The 15,637-nt window shown below is 46.2% G+C and overlaps 2 protein-coding genes, 1 long non-coding RNA gene and 1 other non-coding gene across 5 annotated transcripts in view; 3 read left to right on the forward strand and 1 right to left on the reverse strand.

The window, feature by feature from the left end:
* The window catches only part of taf1c (TATA-box binding protein associated factor, RNA polymerase I subunit C), a 10,657-nt gene extending 10,157 nt beyond the window's left edge, over positions 1 to 500 (reverse strand). The window contains exon 1 of the mRNA XM_068753096.1: positions 390 to 500. Within this exon, the coding sequence (XP_068609197.1) occupies positions 390 to 500 (111 nt within the window). The remainder of the gene's footprint in view (positions 1 to 389) is intronic.
* A 4,265-nt stretch (positions 501 to 4,765) lies between these two features.
* Positions 4,766 to 7,704, forward strand: LOC137908518 (uncharacterized). Of its 2 annotated transcripts, XR_011105968.1 has the most exons (7): positions 4,766 to 4,807; positions 4,866 to 4,945; positions 5,642 to 5,722; positions 5,906 to 5,935; positions 6,463 to 6,508; positions 6,580 to 6,656; positions 7,335 to 7,704. It is a non-coding gene; the product is annotated as an uncharacterized lncRNA (long non-coding RNA). The 2 variants fall into 2 exon arrangements; XR_011105967.1 differs by lacking the exon at positions 4,866 to 4,945.
* LOC137908977 (small nucleolar RNA SNORD52) lies at positions 5,977 to 6,045 on the forward strand. The gene has a single exon (XR_011105979.1). It is a non-coding gene; the product is annotated as a small nucleolar RNA SNORD52 (small nucleolar RNA).
* Positions 7,705 to 10,579: 2,875 nt separating the features above from the next.
* LOC137908236 (WD repeat-containing protein 7) overlaps positions 10,580 to 15,637 on the forward strand; it is a 142,839-nt gene continuing 137,781 nt past the window's right edge. The window contains 3 exon segments of the mRNA XM_068752611.1: positions 10,580 to 10,711; positions 11,625 to 11,796; positions 11,859 to 11,965. Coding sequence (XP_068608712.1) covers positions 11,638 to 11,796; positions 11,859 to 11,965 — 266 coding nt within the window. The 5' untranslated portion in view covers positions 10,580 to 10,711; positions 11,625 to 11,637.

Raw genomic sequence — 15,637 nt, forward strand, 5'->3', positions numbered from 1 at the left:
CTTATCTAAACTGGCAGAAGATTCATCTCATGGCTTTTACACATTTTGGAGAATAAAAGCTATATTTATTTACCTTACCTAAATTTAATCTGTTAAAATGTATAATTCCAGATATATCCCTGATTAACCCCAAGATATGGCATTTGTCAAAAATAATAATGAATGTTGATTAAATACACCAATATAAAGTACAGAATTATTATACTGATTTTGCGGAGTAATTTTAGCGTGCATTACATTTCCGAGTTAAATTTAAAATTCCTGTGACGTGAATCTTTGAATGTCTCCAGTTGTCAAATGAAGGCCGGACCCGGATTATGGACACAAGCATGATTGTTTACGTTATTATTGTCAGTCCCACGTGACCCGTCAGGGAACAGCCGACCCACCTGCAGTCTGACTCGGTCGTAGCCGCCCCAGTTCTCCTCATACGCGGTCGAGACGGGCGGCCCGCTGTTGTAAAACGAAGGAAAAAGCTGCGGAGGAAACTGGGAATCCATTTTATTTCAGCTTTTGACGTGTCCAATGCGTCCATGTGTCCTCAGCTAACGCTAGCTCGCGGGCTAAGCTGTTAGCTAGCACAAATAAACACGTTTCTACCACGAGCTGGCCGCCCCGACGCAGAACGAACAGTCCAGAAAGATCCAGAACTGTGGTAGAACGGTGCAAAGCGCGAAACGCTCAGCTCGGGCCGAACACGTGCCACCAAGTCAGAAAAACTACAGGCAACTTCCGGTGGGCGAGGGCTTCCTGCCGAAGCCCCGCCCACTGACAGCGGCCAAATCACGACTTGTAAGAATTTTTTAAATGGCGGACTCGTTTTCGGATGGAATTGTTTCGCACAAACATCAAGCTTTTATTTTTATTTTGAAAGCTAATGCTTGTTCCGGATTTCAAGTTGCATTCCAGAAAATGTACGCGTCGAAAGAAAGCCGATGACGTCACTGTGCACTGCAATGGAGAAATGTCCTTTTTAGTTTTATTAACCGTGATAAAATCCCTCGAATCTGACTTCTATTTAATACATTTGATTATTATTTTAACCAAATATTATATTCATGAATCAAAATTCCAAAATGAAAAACTTTATTTTATTGATCTCTCGATCAATTACATCTCAATGATGATGATGATGAATATATTTATTAGGTAGAATGTTAGAGTACCAGTACAGTCACACAGTAGTATGTATTACAGTACCAGTACAGGCAAACAATAGTATGTATTCCAGTACAAGTACAGTTAAACAGTAGCATGCATTACAGTACAAGTACAGTCAAACAATAGCATGTATTACAGTACAAGTACAGTCAAACAATAGTATGCATTACAGTACAAGTACAGTCAACAATAGCATGTATTACAGTACAAGTACAGTCAAACAATAGTATGCATTACAGTACAAGTACAGTCAAACAGTAGCATGTATTACAGTACAAGTACAGTCAACAATAGCATGTATTACAGTACAAGTACAGTCAAACAATAGTATGCATTACAGTACAAGTACAGTCAACAATAGTATGTATTACAGTACACAAGTACAGTCAAACAATAGAATGTATTACAGTACAAGTACAGTCAACAATAGTATGTATTACTGTACACAAGTACAGTCAAACAGTAGCATGTATTACAGTACACAAGTACAGTCAACAATAGCATGTATTACAGTACAAGTACAGTCAACAATAGTATGTATTACAGTACAAGTACAGTCAAACAGTAGCATGTATTACAGTAAAAGTACAGTCAAACAATAGAATGTATTACAGTACCAGTACAGTCAAACAGTAGCATGTATTACAATACAAGTACAGTCAAACAGTAGCATATATTACAGTACCAGTACAGTCAACAATAGTATGTATTACAGTACAAGTACAGTCAAACAATAGTATGTATTACAGTACAAGTACAGTCACACAGTAGTATGTATTACAGTACAAGTACAGTCAAACAGTAGCATGTATTACAGTACAAGTACAGTCAAACGTAGTATGTATGGCAGTACAAGTACAGTCAAACAGTAGCATGTATTACAGTACAAGTACAGTCAAACAGTAGTATGTATTGTATAGAGAGAGAGGGAGAAAGAGAGAGGATTGATTGATTGATTGATTGAACTTTGGAAATCCAGTTTTGAAACAAGAGCCAATCAGAGACGGCAGACCCCGCCTCCAATGGACTATTGGATCTTGTGAGACAGTAAAGGCTTCCGGATCAAACCTGCTCTAGCTTGCTGCTCCGGAACGGGCAAAGATACAACTACAACTGTAACACACATGAAACTAGAATGAACTATGAGTGTTCACACCAGGGGAGTCACTAGGTTTTAAGGACAGGGGGGGCTTAGCCCCCAGGAGATGCACAAGATGTGAGCAAATGTAGCGTACGAGCACAAAACCTCAAATGGCTAACGAGGACTGATAAATTATACGTTATTATTATTTCTGTCTGTTTTTAATACAGTACAACAACAAACAGTTTTAGACAGTAACAGGATGTTTACAGCATTAACAAGAAACAAAATGGCTAAAATTACAAGTTACTTGGTGGAAGGAAGCATCAAAGAACGCGTCTGTTTCTAAGAGTCGATCTCTCTGTTGTGATTCTGAAGCTCGTCTTCTTCAATGACTGCAAGACTGTGAAGTCTTTTCTGGCTCGTTGTTTGACGCAGCCAGGAATGCAACCGACGCAGTGCAACCGACGCAGTGCAACCGACGCAGTACAACCGACACAGTGAAACCGACGCAGTGCAACCGACGCAGTGCAACCGACGCAGTGAAACCGACGCAGTGCAACCGACGCAGTACAACCGACGCAGTGAAACCGACGCAGTGCAACCGACGCAGTGCAACCGACGCAGTGCAACCGACGCAGTGCATCCGACGCAGTGCAACCGACGCAGTGCAACCGACGCAGTGCATCCGACGCAGTGCATCCGACGCAGTGCACTAAAGGACCTTTCACATGAGCGGCTGCTTACGGCACCGTTAGGGCAACTTGGGTAGAACCTTCAGAGAGGGAAACATGTCTGAATCAAGGAGGTTGTGAACAGATAATATATCTTGGGGAGAACATCCAGCCTCTGTTTTCTGCCCACCAGAACCTCCTCTGTTTCAGGCCACCAGAACCTCCTCTGTTTTCAGGTCACCAGAACCTCCTCTGTTTTCAGGCTGGAGTGTTGAAGTTCATTCAATTGTGATACTCTAAAGAGGTTCTCACATTCAGGCCTGCATGCTGGATGCCTTTTAGTAGCTCTGCATCTACTGCAGAATCTGAACTCAAGCTCGCCAGCCATCCGATCCACGCAAGGGGAAAGTAACTCTCTTGTCTGAGCTGTTCTATTCAGTGCGTGAACCTGCAGGTTCCTCCAGGTTCTGCAGGTTCTCCAGGTTCTGCAGCTTCCTCCAGGTCCTGCAGGTTCCTCCAGGTTCTGCAGGTTCCTCCAGGTTCTGCAGGTTCTCCAGGTTCTGCAGGTCTCTGCACCTGATTCAGGGAGACTGTGGGCGTGGCTCAGGGCTGTGGTTCTCATACAGCTCCATGGCTAATGCATCTGTGCGTTTCCCTTAAGTGTGTCACACAATAACTAAATGTTACTACCAGCAGTGATAAACTTACTTTCTTTATAAACTTTCTTACATCCATTCTCCATCCATCCGTTCACGTTCTTCTCCTGAAGCTCTTCTATTCTGCTCTGTGTGCTTCAAACACGCTGCAGGAACCGACAATTAGCGGTCACAGGGAAAACGTGGACTGGAGTTTCAGTGATGTGGGCATTCTCTATAGGAACAGGTGGAACGGGTTCTCTACCTTACACCATGAAGTGAGGGGAAACAGATCCATGATCAGATTTAAGTAAATAATGACAGGTTACATGTTTTTAAACATATATCTGTCTGTCCGAGCGCATAACTCAAAAACTAGTAACCCAATCGACTTTAAATTTTTACACAAGCAAGGTTCTGTCCGTGGCTCGGTCCTCCCCGAGAATGGCGTTGATCCGGATCTGGATCCAGATTCTGGAATTATTTTTACATCTGGAATTGTGCCTGTGCTGTAAACTGCCACTTTAAGAGGGAGGGACACAAATGGCATGATGGGAAAAAGAGTCTAGAAGGTGTCTTGTAGTACGTTCCGGAGCAGCAAGCTAGAGCAGGTTTGGCCCCTCTGATCCGGAAGCCCTGTTTACTGTCTCACAAGATCCAATAGTCTTTTGGAGGCGGGGTCTGCAGTCTCTGATTGTCTCTCTAGTTTTAAAAGTAGCTTACATGCTGAAAAAGTGTGGGCACCACCTAAGTACTCCTTAAAGGTCTATGTACATAGACTATGACATAGACCTTTAAGGAGTACTTAGGTGTGATTCTTTTCAGATCCATACCGCCATGCGTTTTGAAGAAATTAAGAAAAATGTCAAAAAGTGCCCTATCTCACAATGTTAAAGAACCCTTTAAAACATTCTAGAATCTGGATCCAGATCCGGATCAACGCCATTCTCGGGGAGGACCGAGCCACGGACAGAACCTTGCTTGTGTAAAAATATCAAGTCGACTGGGTTACTAGTTTTTGAGTTATGCGCTCGGACAGACAAACAGACAAACGGACAGACAGACAGAATTGCATTACCCTCACCTCCCCTTCGGCGAGGGTAATGATTCCCGACAGAATATTTAAATCAGGCATTATCTCGGCCACCCACAGCCATAATGAAAGGACCCGCGTTTATAAGCGCCGCGCGGCTCGTCGCTCGGTCTCTCTCCGCTGTCTGTCCCGGGAGCGGCGCGCGGGCTCCTGCGGAGCGCAGGTAAATGTGCGCGCTTCGGTTTTATTGATTTACGGATTGTTCGATGTGATTGTTTCAGGATGAACGAGATTTGGAGATGGTTATTCCGGGATGAACGTGATTTGGAGGTGATTATTCCGGGATGAACGTGATTTGGAGGTGATTATTCCACACGTTGTTCGGCTTCAGACTGATTCTCTGTTTGGGCCTGAGCTCCAGGTCGATTGATCAGGTGGTGATTATCGGTTTCAAAGGTACAGCACTGTCCGATTACTCTGACTGACGGTGGTTTGAGCGTTTTATATTTGAACGCGAACCTTTAAAGACAGCGCCCCCTGCAGGGGGCGCGTCGCATTATCACGCGATGCGGAGCACGTTCTCTGAAACGGACGCGGCAAAGCAGGAGGCGAAACGGTCGAGAATGTATCGAAGGGTCGGTGCTGTGACGGTCCGCACGGGGGGGTTTCCTGGGGGGGGGGGGCTGTTCCTGGAGGGGGTTCGGCCGAGCACATGGCGAGCTAGCTGGAGCCGAACCTGAATCCTGCCTCTGATTTGGGGGGGAATCCTGCCTCTGATTTGGGGGGGAATTCGGCCTCTGATTTGGGGGGGAATCCTGCCTCTGATTTGGGGGGGAATCCTGCCTCTGATTTGGGGGGGGGGATCCTGCCTCTGATTTGGGGGGGGGGGGATCCTGCCTCTGATTTGGGGGGGGGGGATCCTGCCTCTGATTTGGGGGGGGGGGGTCCTGCCTCTGATTGGGTGGTGGTGAAATGGACCGCTGCGGTTCCGTCCCATAATGCTTGAAGCGCTTCGCAGTGAAGGGAAATGGTTCTTAACACTCGACTGTTTTTACAGGATGTAAGCTGATGAAGGACCCGCGGGGGTGATGTCATTCCAGGCCGAGCGTTCCTTCCTGCCTGGCCTGCCTGTCTGACGGTGGGTGAGTGGGGGTTGGCGCGCCCCCCCAGGGTTAACCACCGTGTTGCTATGATGATTCACAAGACTAGAGTCTCTGACTGTACCATGAAGCTCTTTCACAGTGCACTGACCACGCAGCTTATTGACGGTATAAACGGGAAGTGTCCAGACGGGTCATCACTGTTCTGTCTGTCCCCTCAGGTCGTTGAACCCGGGCCTTCGGAGTTAAAGGTAGGTCTGAAGTCTGGAAGGTTCTCTTCAGTCCTGTAATGTGGAATGATGAATATCCCAGACTAGAGTCTCTGAGAAGTCCGTGATGCTGTTTCACAGTGCGCTGACCACATAGCCGACGCCCCATTTACTGCAGCTCATGCATAATACTATTACGTTCTTGGTAGTTTCCCGTGCCCCCGGTGCGTCTAAAAGCAGTTCTAGGATGTATATGTGTCATTGGAGACAGAAGACTACTGTCTGTCTCCCCACCAAACATAATCTGGATCAGATTGGGGTTACTCTTTGGAAACCATTTGGTACTGATTTGGAAGTAGCCAACTCTCTGGGCCCTTTGAGAACACGAGTGGCTGTGAAAAACCACAAGGGTCGGGTAGTATCAGTAGTATTTTGGAGGTTGCGTGGGTATACGTAGGACCCGTGAGTTTAAATGAGCGCAGAAAATGGGCTGAAGCCTCTTGAAACACTGCAGCCTCTGAATTTATCCTTCGTTTGACATGTGTGGCCTTTCTGAACCCGTCTTCTAGCTCCTCCACATGTGGATCCAGAGGAGACGCGGTGATCCTTCCAGTTGTAAGTAGATCGTCTCCAAGTATAGCACCGCTTAGATGCATTTAGTTTATGCTTTCGTGATTGATTTGCAGGATGGTGGCTCGGCCATGGGGATCCCAAATCATGTGGTAGAAACCAGTCGTCCAGGTCGACCCGCTGGCGTGACCAGGTGGGTGAGAGTGGACAGTCCGGCCCTGATCGTGAACGGCTCGGATGGGCCTCGTCTCCCGTTGGGTCGATGATGATGCAGTTATTCGGTTCGACTGATCTTGGCTGATGTCTGCTCGCAGCGCACTGAGACCCTGAATAAATAGTGGCTGCATAACTTCGTGAATTTTACACTTTTGTTTTAAAAAGACATGTTTTGACCTGTTAATAAAGCTTATTCAAAGTGGTTCAGCTGGCAGCCGTTAGCTCGGTAAAACCTCAGGAAGATTCCTAAACTTTAAAGAAAGCTAACCAAAAACCTGCTGGAGTATAATCCTGAGTTTAGTCACATTTGGGAGAAGTTTTGGTGAGTTTATATCTGTAAAAGTATCCCTTTCGCCACTGGAGAGGCGCAACTGCATCTTCTCTGCATCGTTTGTCGCTACGTAACGAGACGTGAACTTCTGCCCGATAGCAGAGAAACCAGAACCAAATTGTTTGCGCTGTTTTCAGCCGACGGTTACAGTGTGCTGTATTTTAGCTGTAGAAATTTACTTTGTGTACAAAGAGGTTTTATTTTTCTGTTGACTTAAGCAACCAGAACACTGTTAACAGCTAGCGGGCGCCATTTTGTGTCTGTCTAGTCACCTAGCCTCCACGCATCCTGTAAAACGGCTTATTTGTTTGGCCTGCTCGACAGGCCTGGTTTTTCTACATCCCGATAGTCTCCAGTCGTTGGACCGGGACATGGACTCGGATCTGGATCGAGGCGAGCCACCTAACGGACATTCCCAGGATCATCGGCGGAGCTTTCCGAGGCGCACTCGATCCTAGGGTCCGATGGATTTGAATGAACATTAAAACCCTTGTATTGGGTTGACGGTCGGTTTGGCCTTTCACAAACTTTGACTTTTCCTCATCTAGGGTCATGGGCTGGTGTGTGAAGTCTGGACGCTGATAGGTGGAATGTTTGTGCAGAGTTTGTGTACAAAGCTAATGTGGGTCATTATGATCCGGACGCTTTGATGCACTTTTAGATGTACAGATCCTAAATAAACATGCTTCTATGACGTCCTTGTGTATTTTGACGACCGGAGATCCAGGTGTGTCGAAAGACTTCCTCTCCCTTGGTCTTGTCACTTTCCTCACACCACGTCTTTAACAACACACGCTCTGGAAGGTTTGCAGCATAAGCTATATCACCGATTTTGAACTGGACTAGTGGTGCAGAGGAAGAGATGAGGACGATAATTGATGACCCAGAGAATCAGCCTATCATCTTTCCATCAGATGAAAACCGAGGGATGCAGCAACCATCCAGAGGGACAGCCGGCACCTAAAGACGGTCAACCTCGCCACACCAAAGCCGAGGCAGACTTGTCTTCTGAACTTCGGAAGAAAAAGCTGACTCCCCTGGAAGAACTCTGCACTCGTCACTCCCAAGATGCATCGGCGGGCCAGGCCGGCCTGATCGCCAGCGGCGGCAGCTGTTATTGAAAAGGTCAAGATCAGGTCATCCAACCAATCTGCAATAGATCTAGTGGACACGGGCGCAAAGCAACGGAGACGAGGACAGGAAAACAAGTAGCTCTAGTGTGAGATGCAAGAACGGCATCTGCAGGAAGGACCGTTACATCCAGTCCGTCTGGAGAGAAAGCTGAATGGGTAGAACGTGCAGAGGGGAACACCTGAGCAAAGTGGGTCAGTGTTAATTAAACATGCCTTATGTCTCTTTTTAAGTGGTAATACAATCTGAAGTTATTGGCTAAATTATTGGGATTTTTTTATATTTTGTTTGAGTTTATTTACACAATATGTTAGTTTTTTCCAACATAGTATAAGCGTTAAAAGGAGCATAAGATGCACTCATGACATACTGCTTATGGACAATTTCAGTTTTGCTGAGATAAACAATTTCAAAATGTTTTGTCGCTGCCTTGTAAGCGCAGATGCGCCGACTTGAATTTGTATTTTATTTTGTGTACTTTAAAAGGTACATAAGTGTCTTGTCTACGGTGGCCCTGAAGTGCAAATCACAACAACAAATCGTATTGCACACAATAAAGAAGGAATCGCGCAAACAAGAAAAAAACACACACAAATAAGGAATTGCGCAAACAAGAATACAAAACACACAAACAAGAATCGAAATCACGCAAACAAGAAATGAAATCACGCAAACAAGAATCGAAACCACGCATGGTTGCTGATTGGACAGAAGCACTGTCAATCATTCTGACTTTCGCTACAGGTTTCCCGTAATTGAGCAGCAATTAGTAGCAATTGAGTAGGTAAGAGAACAGCGTGAGATACGAAAATATGTTTTGCCGTCATTGTGGTAAAAAGTTACCCGAAGAAGAACGGCCGAACTATTGCAGTGGTTGCGGCAAGAGACTTCAAGAGATTCTGGACAATGAACCAGCCGCATGTCAACTATTGCATCATAAGTGTGTCCCGCATCAAAATAATTCCTGATGATGTCTTCGGTGGCAGCCATAATTACAAATGAACTTTCTCAGCAATCAGCATCCGGACCTCTGCATGTCTGATATTTAGCATTTCCGGTTTGGAGTTTTCTTGTTTGCGTGATTTCATTTCTTGTTTGCGTGATTTCTATTCTTGTTTGCGTGATTTCATCTCTTGTTTGCATGATTTCATCTCTTGTTTGCGTGATTTCATCTCTTGTTTGCGTGATTTCATCTCTTGTTTGCGTGATTTCTATTCTTGTTTGCGTGATTTCTATTCTTGTTTGCGTGATTTCTATTCTCGTTTGCGTGATTTCATCTCTTGTTTGCGTGATTTCTATTCTTGTTTGCGTGATTTCATCTCTTGTTTGCGTGATTTCTATTCTTGTTTGCGTGATTTCATTTCTTGTTTGCATGATTTCGATTCTTGTTTGCGTGTTTTGTATTCTTGTTTGCGTGATTTCATTTCTTGTTTGCGTGGTTTTGATTCTTGTTTGCGTGTTTTGTATTCTTGTTTGCGTGATTTAATTTCTTGTTTGCGTGATTTCATCTCTTGTTTGCGTGATTTCTATTCTTGTTTGCGTGATTTCATTTCTTGTTTGCATGATTTCGATTCTTGTTTGCGTGTTTTGTATTCTTGTTTGCGTGATTTAATTTCTTGTTTGCGTGATTTCATTTCTTGTTTGCGTGGTTTCGATTCTTGTTTGCTTGTTTTGTATTATTGTTTGCGTGATTTAATTTCTTGTTTGCGTGATTTCATTTCTTGTTTGCGTGGTTTCGATTCTTGTTTGCGTGTTTTGTATTCTTGTTTGCGTGATTTAATTTCTTGTTTGCATGATTTCGATTCTTGTTTGTGTGTTTTCTATTCTTGTTTGCGTGATTTATTATTTGTGTGTGTGTTTTTTCTTGTTTGCGTGATTTCTTATTTGTGTGTGTGTTTTTTTCTTGTTTGCGCGATTCCTTCTTTATTGTGTGCGCTACGATTTGTTGTTGTGTTCTGCACTTCAGGGCCACCGTACTTGTCAAACTGAAACAGACTCGTTACTCGTTAGCGGTATGATAACGAGTTTGGGATGTAATTATTTATAGTGACAACTTTCTAGCCTCTTAATAGCGCCGCCTATTCGAGTACTGTACAGAAATCCAACGATATCGCACACACACACGCACGCACACACACACACACACTCACTCCTACACGTACACGCACACACTCCTACACGCACACACGTTAGAATTCCTGTTTCCTGTTGTTGTTTTTTAACGTTCTTCGAGAACACTGTAACTTTTAAAAATTGTATTTTATCTTTAGAAACATTCTTAAACCATGCGCAGCGACAATATCTTGACCTTTCATCGTTTATTTATTTATTTAGCACGTTACATTTGCGTTCGATAGGTGGCGATCTATCAGCGAAGCAAGATAAACTAAACAGAAGAAGAAGAAAGAAGCTCTCGCGCGATCAGCTGACCGAAGATCGGTTCGTCAGCAGGACGAGCGGGTTAAAGGAGGCCCCGAACCAGGACTAAAACGGGTTCCTCGCCTCGACGGGAGTTATTCCGGGGTACACCTGATATTAAACGGGAATGCACCAGGAGGAATACTTTTCAGGTAATCTAATATCAGCCTGTTTCGGTTGCGTTAGCCATGTTGCTAACCCGGGTTAGCATTAGCTTTCGACAGATCACTGCCCCGGTAATGTGTCCCCCAGCGGCCGGTAGGCTCGTCTCCGTCGGTGTTTGTCCTGTCCCCGGAGTCGGTTTAATGACGTACACAACTCGTCATTCTAACGCGGCGTGACTGGCGCTGCCTTTGATGACCCGACGAGGATTTATAGTTATATATGGTCGCGTAAAGCCGGAAGCAGGAAGCAGTCACACTGGGCGTGGCTGGACGAGACCAAGGCCGCTGTTGTGTTGATAGACCAAGGCTGCAGCACCACCATCACCGGGGGCTAAACCATTGTTGCTGCTCGTCCCTGTCTCTGTCCCTGTCCCTGTCCCTGTCTCTGTCCCTGTCCCTGTCCCGGTCTCTGTCTCTGTCTCTGTCTCTGTCTCTGTCTGTTAAATCATTTTTGCTGCCGGTCCCGGTCTCTATGCCGGTCTCTGTCTCTGTCCGGGTCTCTGTCCCTGTCCCTGTCCCTGTCCCTGTCTCTGTCTGTTAAATCATTTTTGCTGCCGGTCCCGGTCCCGGTCTCTGTCCCTGTCTCTGTCTCTGTCTGTTAAATCATTTTTGCTGCCTGTCCCTGTCCCTGTCCCTGTCCCTGTCCCTGTCTCTGTCTGTTAAATCATTTTTGCTGCCGGTCCCGGTCTCTATGCCGGTCTCTGTCCCTGTCCCTGTCTCTGTCCCTGTCCCTGTCCCTGTCCCCGTCCCTGTCTCTGTCTCTGTCTGTTAAATCATTTTTGCTGCCGGTCCCGGTCTCTGTCTCTGTCTCTGTCTGCTAAATCATTTTTGCTGCCGGTCCCGGTCCCGGTCTCTGTCTCTGCCCCTGTCTCTCTTCCTTACTGTCCTGCCATCCTTTTAGACACGTCAGCCTAATGTCGGGGAACAATCTGGTCCTGCCCATCGTGCTGTGGGGCCGCATGGCGCCCACCCACTGTATCAGCAGTCTCCTGGTGATGGACGACTGCAGCACCATCATCACCGGCTGTCATGATGGACAAATGTGCCTCTGGGACGTGACTCCGGAGCTTGAGGTGTGTTGAGCCAGGAGATGCCGTCGTCCGGTTCCTCTGCTTGACTGTTCTTTTCCACCCAGCTCTGTCCCAGGGCCATGTTGTTTGGTCACACTGCCTCCATCAGCTGTCTGTCCAAAGCCAACACCTGCAGTGACAAGCAGTACATGGTCAGCGCGTCAGAGAGCGGGTGAGTCCACGTGGGTGAGTCCACGTCCACGCACACACCCAGGTCACCGACGGAAGGGTCCTCACCATCTCTTCAAGAATATCATTACGTGTGAAAGCGGGTGCTACGTGATCTCTGCCTGGCTGGACAGAACCCAAAGCAGGAAAGCAGCCTGGTCTTTGTTAAAGCAGCCTGGTCTTTGTTGAAGCAGGCTGGTCTTTGTTAAAGCAGGCTGGTCTTTGTTAAAGCAGGCTGGTCTTTGTTAAAGCAGGCCGGTCTTTGTTAAAGCAGGCCGGTCTTTGTTAAAGCAGGCTGGTCTTTGTTAAAGCAGGCTGGTCTTTGTTAAAGCAGGCTGGTCTTTGTTAAAGCAGGCTGGTCTTTGTTAAAGCAGGCCGGTCTTTGTTAAAGCAGGCTGGTCTTTGTTAAAGCAGGCTGGTCTTTGTTAAAGCAGGCTGGTCTTTGTTAAAGCAGGCCGGTCTTTGTTAAAGCAGGCCGGTCTTTGTTAAAGCAGGCCGGTCTTTGTTAAAGCAGGCCGGTCTTTGTTAAAGCAGGCCGGTCTTTGTTAAAGCAGGCCGGTCTTTGTTAAAGCAGGCCGGTCTTTGTTAAAGCAGGCCGGTCTTTGTTAAAGCAGGCCGGTCTTTGTTAAAGCAGGCTGGTCTTTGTTAAAGCAGGCCGGTCTTTGTTAAAGCAGGCCGGTCTTTGTTAAAGCAGGCCGGTCTTTGTTAAAGCAGGCCGGTCTTTGTTAAAGCAGGCTGGTCTTTGTTAAAGCAGGCCGGTCTTTGTTAAAGCAGGCCGGTCTTTGTTAAAGCAGGCTGGTCTTTGTTAAAGCAGGCTGGTCTTTGTTAAAGCAGGCTGGTCTTTGTTAAAGCAGGCTGGTCTTTGTTAAAGCAGGCTGGTCTTTGTTAAAGCAGGCTGGTCTTTGTTAAAGCAGGCTGGTCTTTGTTGAAGCAGGCTGGTCTTTGTTAAAGCAGGCCGGTCTTTGTTAAAGCAGGCTGGTCTTTGTTAAAGCAGGCTGGTCTTTGTTAAAGCAGGCTGGTCTAAAGCAGGCTGGTCTTTGTAAAGCAGGCTGGTCTTTGTTAAAGCAGGCTGGTCTTTGTTAAAGCAGGCTGGTCTTTGTTAAAGCAGGCTGGTCTTTGTTAAAGCAGGCTGGTCTAAAGCAGGCTGGTCTTTGTTGAAGCAGGCTGGTCTTTGTTGAAGCAGGCTGGTCTTTGTTAAAGCAGGCTGGTCTTTGTTAAAGCAGGCTGGTCTTTGTTAAAGCAGGCTGGTCTTTGTTGAAGCAGGCTGGTCTTTGTTGAAGCAGGCTGGTCTTTGTTAAAGCAGGCTGGTCTTTGTTAAAGCAGGCTGGTCTTTGTTAAAGCAGGCTGGTCTTTGTTAAAGCAGGCCGGTCTTTGTTAAAGCAGGCTGGTCTAAAGCAGGCTGGTCTTTGTTAAAGCAGGCTGGTCTTTGTTAAAGCAGGCTGGTCTTTGTTAAAGCAGGCTGGTCTAAAGCAGGCTGGTCTTTGTTAAAGCAGGCTGGTCTAAAGCAGGCTGGTCTTTGTTAAAGCAGGCTGGTCTAAAGCAGGCTGGTCTAAAGCAGGCTGGTCTTTGTTAAAGCAGGCTGGTCTTTGTTAAAGCAGGCTGGTCTTTGTTAAAGCAGGCTGGTCTTTGTTAAAGCAGGCTGGTCTTTGTTAAAGCAGGCTGGTCTTTGTTAAAGCAGGCTGGTCTTTGTTAAAGCAGGCTGGTCTTTGTTAAAGCAGGCTGGTCTAAAGCAGGCTGGTCTTTGTTAAAGCAGGCTGGTCTTTGTTAAAGCAGGCTGGTCTAAAGCAGGCCGGTCTTTGTTAAAGCAGGCTGGTCTAAAGCAGGCTGGTCTTTGTTAAAGCAGGCTCTGGTCTTTGTTAAAGCAGGCTGGTCTTTGTTAAAGCAGGCTGGTCTAAAGCAGGCTGGTCTTTGTTAAAGCAGGCTCTGGTCTTTGTTAAAGCAGGCTGGTCTTTGTTAAAGCAGGCTGGTCTAAAGCAGGCTGGTCTTTGTTAAAGCAGGCTGGTCTAAAGCAGGCTGGTCTTTGTTAAAGCAGGCCGGTCTTTGTTAAAGCAGGCTGGTCTAAAGCAGGCTGGTCTTTGTTAAAGCAGGCTGGTCTAAAGCAGGCTGGTCTTTGTTAAAGCAGGCTGGTCTTTGTTAAAGCAGGCTGGTCTAAAGCAGGCTGGTCTTTGTTAAAGCAGGCTGGTCTTTGTTAAAGCAGGCTGGTCTTTGTTAAGGCAGGCTGGTCTTTGTTAAAGCAGGCTGGTCTTTGTTAAAGCAGGCTGGTCTTTGTTGAAGCAGGCTGGTCTTTGTTAAAGCAGGCTGGTCTTTGTTAAAGCAGGCTGGTCTTTGTTAAAGCAGGCTGGTCTTTGTTAAAGCAGGCTGGTCTTTGTTAAAGCAGGCTGGTCTAAAGCAGCCTGGTCTTTGTTAAAGCAGGCTGGTCTTTGTTAAAGCAGGCTGGTCTTTGTTAAAGCAGGCTGGTCTTTGTTAAAGCAGGCTGGTCTTTGTTAAAGCAGGCTGGTCTTTGTTAAAGCAGGCTGGTCTTTGTTGAAGCAGGCTGGTCTTTGTTAAAGCAGGCCGGTCTTTGTTAAAGCAGGCTGGTCTTTGTTAAAGCAGGCTGGTCTAAAGCAGGCTGGTCTTTGTTAAAGCAGGCCGGTCTTTGTTAAAGCAGGCTGGTCTTTGTTGAAGCAGGCTGGTCTTTGTTAAAGCAGGCTGGTCTTTGTTGAAGCAGGCTGGTCTTTGTTAAAGCAGGCTGGTCTTTGTTGAAGCAGGCTGGTCTTTGTTAAAGCAGGCTGGTCTAAAGCAGGCTGGTCTTTGTTAAAGCAGGCTGGTCTTTGTTAAAGCAGGCTGGTCTTTGTTAAAGCAGGCTGGTCTAAAGCAGGCTGGTCTTTGTTAAAGCAGGCTGGTCTAAAGCAGGCTGGTCTTTGTTAAAGCAGGCCGGTCTAAAGCAGGCCGGTCTAAAGCAGGCTGGTCTAAAGCAGGCTGGTCTTTGTTAAAGCAGGCTCTGGTCTTTGTTAAAGCAGGCTGGTCTAAAGCAGGCTGGTCTTTGTTAAAGCAGGCTGGTCTTTGTTAAAGCAGGCTGGTCTTTGTTAAAGCAGGCTGGTCTTTGTTAAAGCAGGCTGGTCTTTGTTAAAGCAGGCTGGTCTTTGTTAAAGCAGGCTGGTCTTTGTTAAAGCAGGCTGGTCTTTGTTAAAGCAGGCTGGTCTTTGTTCTGCATCACATACAGGTCTGTTTGGTGCATCCTTTGACTCTCTTGCACACAAAGTGCACTGATGACGTTCTACCTGTGTCAATCAAGAGGAACATGTTGATGAACAACTATAACGCATGCCAACGTCAGGATGTAGCATCTTGGCCCGGATGTAATACGACCCCCTCTTTTTCAAGATTTTGAAAAAGACTTTTTGAACACCAAATTCAACTTTTATACAGAACATAATTACAGATGTTTGGCAACGTAATGTTGGAATTCTCTCCTTTTCTGAAACCAAACTGGGTGCTTCTTGTAAAGACACTGAGATTGAGATCAAGGGTTACACTGTTATCAGGAAGGACAGGGACCGTCATGGGGGCGGGGTCTGCATCTACGTCAGATCAGACCTCAACTTCACCGTTCTACCAGAACTAGGAACAGACACAGAGTCTGTCTGGGTAAAAATCATTTATCCCAGAGCTAAACCTCTGGTCATTGGTGCAGTGT

The sequence above is a fragment of the Brachionichthys hirsutus genome, chromosome 19, assembly GCF_040956055.1.
Source record: "Brachionichthys hirsutus isolate HB-005 chromosome 19, CSIRO-AGI_Bhir_v1, whole genome shotgun sequence".
Taxonomy (NCBI): Eukaryota; Metazoa; Chordata; class Actinopteri; order Lophiiformes; family Brachionichthyidae; genus Brachionichthys; species Brachionichthys hirsutus.